Source organism: Portunus trituberculatus, chromosome 46 (genome assembly GCF_017591435.1).
Source record: "Portunus trituberculatus isolate SZX2019 chromosome 46, ASM1759143v1, whole genome shotgun sequence".
Classification (NCBI taxonomy): Eukaryota; Metazoa; Arthropoda; class Malacostraca; order Decapoda; family Portunidae; genus Portunus; species Portunus trituberculatus.
In genome coordinates this window covers 12,892,830-12,903,127 of record NC_059300.1, presented here as the reverse complement: position 1 = coordinate 12,903,127, position 10,298 = coordinate 12,892,830, and the positions used below count along the sequence as shown (strand labels likewise).

General features: G+C 44.3%; 1 protein-coding gene across 1 annotated transcript in view; it reads right to left on the bottom strand.

Moving 5' to 3' along the window:
- Nucleotides 1-9,339, bottom strand: part of LOC123520131 — a 38,428-nt gene extending 29,089 nt beyond the window's left edge. Inside the window, exon 1 of the mRNA XM_045282065.1 lies at nucleotides 8,350-9,339. Coding sequence (XP_045138000.1) covers nucleotides 8,350-8,683 — 334 coding nt within the window. The 5' untranslated portion in view covers nucleotides 8,684-9,339. The remainder of the gene's footprint in view (nucleotides 1-8,349) is intronic.
- Nucleotides 9,340-10,298: the final 959 nt, after the last annotated feature.

Below are 10,298 nucleotides of genomic sequence, written 5' to 3'. Positions count from 1 at the left end.
GAGAGAGAGAGAAACTTTCTGCATTACTTCCATGATATATTTTACTCCAGTCAGAATCATTGTGACATTTCGCTCTGAAAACTTTGCTACAGGCGCCTCTACCTGATCTGACGAGGATCAACGTCCACCACTGTTTGTTTTTTACGCCTTTGATTTCCATGTAAATAAGTGTGTCACTCTCAATTATGTGGCCCTCATTGCTAAACAAGACATACACACACACACACACACACACACACACACACACACACACACACACACACACACACAAACACACACACACACACACACACACACACACACACACACACACACACACACACACACACACACACACACACACACACACACACACACACACACACACACACACACACACACACACACACACACACACACACACACACACACACACACACACACACACACACACACACACACAACCACAATCGGCTATTTTTCTCCTTGGCTCAGGTCATCTGGCACAGCAAGTGCTCGTGGCAGGCAGCCTTCTTTGGCTTCCTACGCCGCTACCCGCTCCCCCTCCTTTTATCTTTGTTCTTTTTCAGAGAAGTTCTTTGCTACCCACTTTATGTACCAGCGGAAAGTAAACGTGAGTAAATATGTAGTTTTCCTCACTTCCAACTAAAGTAATTTAACGAGACGTACACTCAACAGTATTAGACATGTCTACACATTTATGGAAGGAGTCCCCCGTTGTCGTGATCCCAGTAAAGGCTTGTACACCTCCGCCAGGTGCCTGCCGGGTCGCGAAGTGACTGTAGCGATTCGTTGGTCCGGAGAGTCTCCGCCCACGGTGCCTGTCGTTCCGCCGCCACATGCCAGTGATTCCCGCTAAAACCGGAGTACGACTCCGCAGCCACGTGTTCATCTCAAAAAATTTCCTTTATTTTCCAAAGCAATGATGACGACAAGACACTTGGATTTATCTTATATTTTCCATTGTAATTTATCATATCTGTTCATTTATTTTCCAAATTCGACAATTAGAGGGGTTGTGTATATAGAGAGCCAGAAATTTCTGTATGGTCATGAAGATAGCCATGGAACATACCAATGTTCCATTAATCATCATAAACAATTAACTTAAATTTCTGTATTATCCAAAGGAATTGAAAGCAAGTCTTAACACACACAACCTTCGAAGTCTAAGAAGTCTGTTGATGTTTGTTCTTCTTTACATTCCTTTGTGAATGTGTTGAAGATACAGAGGAGACTGGTGCAGTCCTTGAAGCGTCAGCAGCGAGTGAGAAGCGGCGGCGACGCTTCGTAACACAACACTTGGCAGGCGAGGCGCTGAGGTGCCCGCGAGGCTACACCGCCACCGCCACAACCACCACCATCTCTGCCGCCACCACCAGTAACGACAACAAGAAAAACATCACCATCCCACCAAAACCACAAGTTTCGTCGATGCAACCACAACACTCGCTGCTCTCGTCTCTGCCTCGAATCCAAACAGCTCAACAGATTGTCAGCATCTTTCCGGCAATCAACTCAGCAATACTCAGAAGCAACTCATAAGGTTGCTGCTCACGCTGGCAAACAAAGGGAAACGCCAAAGAGAACTGTGACTAAATGAAAATATTAAAAGGAAAGAGGAAAACGGAGGAGGAGAGAGAGAGAGAGAGAGAGAGAGAGAGAGAGAGAGTGTGTGTGTGTGTGTGTGTGTGTGTGTGTGAGTGTGTCTCTTAGCACCAATACAGCTAAAAGAGCTGAAGGTAATAATGAGGACAGCAATCAAGATTTAAGTGAAGAAAGCACCGGAGGACAGCAAGGAGGTCAGGAGACGCACTGAGCGGGTACAGGTAAAAAAGGAGAAATTGCTGATATTGCTGGTATTGCTGTTGCTGCTGCTGTTTCTGCTGGTGCTGCTCGAAAGTTGGCAGTGGGTCAAGCTGCTCCTCCATCACTCACTCAACATCTTCAGCTATATAAAAAAAAAAAACATACGTGCTGATATTTTTTTAAACTTTTTACGCCAACAGTTTGTCATGTGGATCCACCAACTCCACCGGCTCCTCGTGACCTCACACTCCGCAACACTAACACGCTTCCCACGCATCGCACGCAACACTAATGCCAAGAAAGAGTAAAGTTAAAAAGGTGGTTGCACATGACGCTCTGCCGGCAAGAATGGAGACGCTATATAGCACTCACACAACTCCTCAACGCCTTCTGTGTGGCACCATCTGTGGCGATAATCTATGTCAACCCGTAACGCTTTAGCGCGCGAGTGCACGCACGCACACAAACACATACACACACACACACACACACACACACACACACACACACACAAAGAGTTATATACGAGTTTATGATTAATGATTTGGCTCTGTGTTTATATTTGTGTGTGTGTGTGTGTGTGTGTGTGTGTCTGTATGTGTTTCACTGTTTGATCTGCTGCAGTCTCTGACGAGACAGCCAGACGTTACCCTACGGAACGAGCTCAGAGCTCATTATTTCCGATCTTCGGATAGGCCTGAGACCAGGCACACACCACACACCGGGACAACAAGGTCATAACTCTTCGATTTACATCCCGTACCTACTCACTGCTAGGTGAACAGGGGCTACACGTGAAAGGAGACACACCCAAATATCTCCACCCGGCCGGGGAATCGAACCCCTGTCCTCTGGCTTGTGAAGACAGCGCTCTAACCACTGAGCTACCGGGTGTGTGTGTGTGTGTGTGTGTGTGTGTGTGTGTGTGCGTCAGTTAGGGGTATTAGGAGGCGTCGGCCTAGATGACGTGCTAAGGTAGCAGTAGCACGTCAGCCTGTACCTCAAGGGCGGAGCGGTGTCTCATTAAATAGCAGATGTTTTTCACTGCGTGTCACGGATGCCTCGCTCTGAGGGGCCGCGCCGGGCATCTCCTTTAGGTGGACGGCAGGAGGAGTGCGAACAAACTTTTAAAGCGAGACGAAAGATAAAACCATACTGAAGGGTGTGTAGAGCTTGGAGTGTAGCAGCCCGAAACAAGCGAAGAGTCATGCTTAGCAACGGGGCCAGATAGTCCGTTCAGTGTAGGTGAGCAGAATATCTTGAGCTGGACAACTCGGAATATTCCTCAGTGAAGATGGAGGATTACAAAAATTGCTTGCATTTTTTTTTTTCTGTTTACAGAATTTTTTTTCCCCAGTTACCTTCTGAAGTTTTATCTAAAATCAACACCAGCATTTGTTCAAAATCAAATCTAACGCAAATAATTTTCTTTGAAAAACAGTTTCTTGATTAAGGTAAATGAAACAAATCTTCATGTGGAGGCAAGACAGAAAACACAATCATTCAGCATCGTCGTTATAAAAACTGATTAGTTTTCCTCCGGTGCGTCGTCTATCAAATAACAACGAATATTGTGTAATGGACGGAGCGGAGCAGGTCCAGCAGCGGCCCGGCACTGCCACACCAGCGCCATTACAGCAGGACACTCCCAGCACAGCTATGATATGTTGTATCGTTAAGATGAATTATCACCAAACTATTAAACCAGAACACAATCCACCTGCCGGCTCTTCTTAGCGGCACCTCTGACTTGCAACCAGACTCTTTCCTTAAACACACGACTCTGACAGTGTGTTATTGCAAAAGATTGATAGTCTTTTACACTGTTGATCATGCAAAACCAGAACCACTGCAGTCTGTGTTCAGCAAACTGGACTAACACCGTCCCACCAAAGAACCATGCCAATATTTCTTTGCAACAATGATCTGTCGCGTCTTCTTACACAAATAAAGCAAAGTTTCTGATGATATTTATGTACATATTTCTGTGTGTATGTAAATACATATATACATTATTTTCACTGTCAAAATTATAATTCTTATTTATCTATATAACGTATTTACTTTTTATCCAACTTTATAATATATGTTGTCAACACACTTTATATCCATAGTCTTTATAAGCAAATCAATCAGTGGAGATATTTACATTGCTGCGTATTTCCAGAGAGATCAGCTCCATGACAAAATCCTGGACTACTGCAGCTGACTCACGTTGGAAACACTGGCTCCTAATGAAGCTTGTGTTGCTCATCGGACTTCTGACACAACAGTGCACAAATAAAAACAACGGCTTATGAGAAACAGACACCAATCAATTCATAAGTATGATAAAAACAACAATCATCTTAGCAACTTTCCCCTTTCTGCCAGCGCTCCAGTTTCGCCCCCTCTAATGTAAACAGGAGTGGATAAACTTTAGATTTGTTCAATATATCGATGACTGAGCTAAAAGAAAGATTAAATATCAAAACCCTCACTCCCCTGTCCCTCCTCTCTTGGCTACAGCATTCCGAGGATCAAACCACGTGGTATAAGAAGGCGTGATATTCTTGCTTGTGTAAAATGTCAACAGTGATGTGACGGGTAGGCACCTGGTACCCCTCTGCCTTCACTCAGCTGCAAGATGGCGATCATAAAGCAAGCAAGACGGAGAAGCAGTGTGGCTCTGTCTTAAGCAAGCGTTAATCTTTCCTCCAAACGCTGATTTAAGTCCGGGATATAAACCAACAAATGAGAAATGGCAGAGTCGTGCATGGGGGCACTTTATCGTGGTGCAACAAGATTACCACGTCCCGCATGCCATTCGTTTCTTTCTGTGCCAGCCACTTAGGAGAATCATGCACATGCCAGTTAGGTGCATGCGCGATGCCGCTAATTGCGCTCACCTGAAGCGAACACCCTGAAGGGAAACCGCAAAAAAAAGTCATTATTGTAAAGTGTTCATAATAATCAGGCCACGTGCGAGGAAAACCTGATGGAAAGCAAGCTTGGCACTCCTCCTCCTCCTCCTCCTCCTCTTCCTCCTTCTCCTTCTCTTCCACCCCCTCCTCCTCTTCCTTCCCCTTCTCTTCCACCCCCTCCTCCTCTTCCTTCCCCTTCTCTTCCGCTCTTCCCACCATCACTCATAAACTAGGACAGGCGGTGTTGGCTGGCGTGAAGGGGGAGGGTTTATAGGTTAGCGAAGGTGAAGTTGACGTAGTGGAGCAGCCTGGCAGTGAAGCAAAACGTACTGTCGGATGAATCCTCCAGTCGAGTGACGATGAGAGCATTATCAAAGGCTTCCTCTTTGCTCTGTTGGTCCCTGAGTGACACGCGGTTACGTCTTACCTACAAGTGCTAAGGAATGGTTCTCTCACTTACCAAGAGTACAAAGCTGTCTCCGCTTCTTCCGTATGGGATGAAATAGAAAGCAAGTGTGTTAGGAGTCTAACTTCTTTTTCATAAAAATTGACGTGAAAGAGATGTTTGTCGTGTTAGCAGTGAAAGCCGCTGTCCCGCTGGGCGGAGGTACATCAAGGCTGGAGTGGTGTAGACAAGTCAAGGCTACTCTACGACACCGAGGGCAAACCTAAGAATGGAATAATGAAGCCACGGCAAGGAAATTGGTCATGCTTGTTGATCATGTTTTATTGTGAGTACTTTAGTTAAAAACGCACTCAAACTGACCAACACCCACCTACCCACACACGCACGCACGTACACATACACACACACACACACACACACACACACACACACACACACACACACACACACACACACACACACACACAGACGTACACACGATATGCATTGTAGTACTTGGGATTTGGAAGACAATATATATATATATATATATATATATATATATATATATATATATATATATATATATATATATATATATATATAGATAAGAATATATTATTTTTTTGATGAGAAAGAATTGTGTAGCATGAAAAATGCCAATGGTAGAAGAAGAATAAAGAGCAATGAATGGTGAAGACAGTAAAGGGATGTAATTGCCTGACGAACGTGATGCTGCTGGAGACACTGCTAGTGAACCGACAGGAAACAAAGGCGGCAAAGATGATATGAAAGACGGTTCACTGAAGAGTGCAGAGAACCATATAAATTGAAAATCATAATAAAAAGATTAAACACAATCAAATGGTAAAAAGTTAAGTTTGGAAGAAGATGAATAATTGAATAATACACAAGGAATATAACGATAGATGTGTGGAGCGCTTTGAGCTTCAAAAGAGAACAGAGTTAAGAGAGTATTTGTTTCCGAAAAACTTAAAATCAAATTATGAATGTGAATAGAGGGGTAAAATATCTACGTGTAAGAGAAGACCACTGTATACAAACAGACGGACCAAATTTTGCGCTTTGTTAAGAAAGGGACAGGCAATGGAGTTAGTTATATCACCTGGGAAGTAGGTCACGAGGTATGCTATACAGCTCAGCACATGCAACAAACGGTGTGAGGTAACTTGAGAATGGCAGGAAGGTATACTGAGCTACTGTGCCAGAAGACTGAATGCCAAAGTGCGGGTGCATACCGTGGTTTTACGAGACAAGGAGTACCGTCTACCGGGAGTTTAAGCTCAACGAGTAAGGACACTAACTTCTACGAAAACAAGGACCTTTTTCATCCTTTAACCTGTACAGTAGACTGGGCAAGGGCTACATTATGAAAACTGTGCCAGTGCCTACTTTATAATCTAGTAAAGGAAAGCTAGTTTAGTTGTGGAGGCGTATTAGTATTTATCTCTTTGAAAATGTTGAAGTAATTACATTGGTAGAAGATGGAAAACATATGAAGTTTCAATAGGTTTAAAGACAATAATAAAAAAGGAAAAGATATTAAGGCAGGCAGAATAATCTTTTATGACGAGATCGAATGAGATATGAGAAAAGTTTTCCTTTCATTTACCTTAAAGATTAAAAGAATACTAAGCATAAATGAAGCAGAAAAGGAAAAAGATGAATGCATCGCTGCGAGATAGAGCTCAAGACAGGGGGACATAAGGAGACGATTTAACTAGACAAATATTTCTTTTTCATTATGCGTATATTGAAACACTGTAAAGCTGCGTTCCCACACATAATGTATGTAATGTATGAAAGACATAACGATGAAAAGGAGGAGTTACGGAAGCAACACAACACACAATATGTAATGGAAATTGTTTTTATCAACTTTTTTTATCAACGTTTTTATCAAAACTTAATTGAAATACTGGTTAAAAATGTTCAGTGTCGATCATGAGTTTAATGATGTATAAGATAACAGGATAGTGGTGTAGATGACAGCATACCTGTAATAGACAGTGTGGGAACTGACGCTTGCGGCAAAAGAACATTTATTGAAATATTACAAATTCGTTACTGTACGGTGACAAAGAAAGTACAAGAAAGGAGAATGCGATGGTTCGGTCATATCAAAAGGAGAGAAGAAGGGTATGTCGGTAGAAGACTATTGGATATGGAAGTGGAGGAAAGAAGACGACGTGGCAGGCCAAAGAAAAGGTGGAAGGATTGCATCGGAGAGGACGTGATGGAGAGAGGATTGACTGGAGAGGAGGTTGGGGACAGAGCCTTGTGGAGAAGACTAGTGAGGAAAAGCAACCCCATATGAAAGTGGGAACAGCTGCAGAAGAAGAAGAAAAAGGTTACTGTACGGTGTTCCTCTGCGAATCAACATAGAGTACTCGGTGGGAGTGAATGTAAGCACTGTGGAACAACTGTGTGACTGGTGTTGAACATTTCTAGAGTGTGGTAACATTTGTTGACAGTCAGAGGAACACTTTTTAGCATGCAAGGAGTGTGTGAACCGCTGAAGAAAAGTGATGTAAAAGAATGCTGATGATTGGAGTGTCAGTACGAGTGAAAGGAGGATGAGAGCAAGGAGCAGAGTGGGCGAGAGAAAGGAAATTGTACCAGTTACTGTTAGGCACACGACACTCCATTTCTCCTTTCCTCCTCTTTACACCACACTAACTTTGGTAATATATATATATATATATATATATATATATATATATATATATATATATATATATATATATATATATATATATATATATATATATATATATATATATATATATATATATATATATATATATATATATATATATATATATATATATATATATATATATATATATATATATATACACACACACACACACACACACACACACACACACACACACACACACACACACACACACACACACACACACACACACACACACACACACACACACACACACACACACACACGCGCACACGTAAAGCGTCCAGATTTGTAGTGGCACTTGTCAGAGCAATGGGTAATGCCTTCCTGATCCAAAAGGAGTTAGTGTGTGTGTGTGTGTGTGTGTGTGTGTGTGTGTGTGTGTGTGTGTGTGTGTGTGTGTGTGTGTGTGTGTGTGTGTGTGTGTGTGTGTGTGTGTGTGTGTGTGTGTGTGTCGTATATGGTGTAATATATCCATGGTATATAGTGCAGTAAGAAGAGTTCTGTGGTATTCTGTCCTGGCTGCTCACCTGACGTTGGTCTGAACATTGACGAAAGCCATCGGGACGACTTAAGGACAGAAGGGGCCACCCTTCGTCCTCGGCACAATATACATCCACTGCCCAGCCTGAGGCCGCCAGCCCACTCACGATCGTCCTGCTGGTGCGTCGAGTAATCCAGGGAGTCCAGGAAGGGACGGAGGGGCGCTTGATGTAATCCCGAGAGGCGCCTCTCACTGACCACTAACACTACACCGGTGCCGCCCGCGGCCCACCACACCACACGACCAAGGGAGGAGGACTCCAGACACACTTCAATAGCTACTCTCCACCCACTGCTGCACTCGTGCCCAGCCACCGACATTCACTTTCTTGCAGACACTGTGCTCTGGGGCCACACAGCATGCAGACCAGCGGCACTGATTTCTCGAGTGGATATTTCCAGCGAACTTGCCCAAACACTTTATCACAAGGGCAATGTGACAAGGAGCTCCTCTAGCGACCCAGCCGATCCTTGCTGGTCACACCATGCGGGACGCTCAGAGCCCCGTGGTTGCAGAGATGCGGTAGAACAGTAGTGGTACTTTCTTCTCACGCCGGAGGAATTTGGCCGCGTGGTACCCTGCATGGGTGCTGCTCCTGCTGCCGCCGCCAAGCATCCCGAGTAAGTTTTCCTGACAGAACACGCACCAGTGGGGCGTGGGAGCCCACATGAAGAAGTAGACAGTATGTACACAAGAAGAAGACGAGTAAGTGAAAGCTGGCGTGCCCGATATGGCGGCGGCGATGCCCCGCCCCAACTCACTCGGCCAGCCCTCCCGTGCCCGGCTCCACCAACACTGCCGAGCTGACACCTGGTTGGCGCCCTCTCGGCATCCCCCTCGCGTCCTCCCTCCGTGGGCACTGTTTGTTGCTGGTGCTGATAAATGGTGATGTGTGTCTCAGCAACCTGATCACGCTTGTACACTGACCAAAACAAACAAGTTATGTTGCACATTACGTTTTCTATCTTGAAAGAATCGCTCAGCCACGACGCTTAATATTCCAATAAACACTGTTCTTCATCTTTCTTATGAATAATCTAGCAACCTTGTTTGTAAGAAAACAACAAAAGCAAATAAGTTAAGTATCAACAAAATAGAAGAAGACAGGGAACATTGCCACAGTGACGTCGAGAATAACTCTGGGAGGAGGAGGAGGAAGAGAGGGGAGGGAAGCGAAGATGAGAAAGTGAAGGAGCAAGGAAAAGATGAAGAAGAAGGAAAAGCGGACGAAAAGTAAGAACAAACTAAATAAGAAGAAAGAAAGACAGACAGAAAAAATAACAAATGAGAATAAAAAGAGAAAGAAGTGTAGGAGCTGGATGAAGAGCAAAATACGAAGATGCAAAGAACTCAAAAAAAGGAAAAGACAACACAACACTTTAGGAACCAAGAAAGAAGGAAGAAACAACAATGAAGCGGGGACCAATTCACATAGCAGAGACAACGGGAGCAGCAACATCGGCAGTGGCAGTGAAGCTGGCGGTGGCGGAATCAGTGGTAGTAGCAGCAACAAAACCAACAAGAGGCTGCGGCAGAATCAAACACACACCTCAAGGAGCACAACACCTCCGAAACACCACCGACAACACCCCTTTTTACAGCCACTTATCTCACTTTTAGATCCCAAATAGCCATAAATAAGCCGCAGAGGAAGAAGGGCAAAGAGGTGATGTAGGGGTGGCAGAGGGAAGCTAAATTTACCACGTGATACACTATGAACAGCCCGGGGCATTTGTCACCAAGAGGACTCTCACAACACCGTGCCAGCATGAGGGGAGGGAGAGGAGGAGGAGAGCAGGGAATGGGGAGGGCCGTATTGTTGTTACCAGAGCAGGCAGTGAATGGTAAGCTGGGAAAGAAAACGGGAATGCAAGGTATTTAAAAGTAATCTTGGTGGTTTCGGTGAGAGTGAAAACCCGCGTATTCTGTTACATG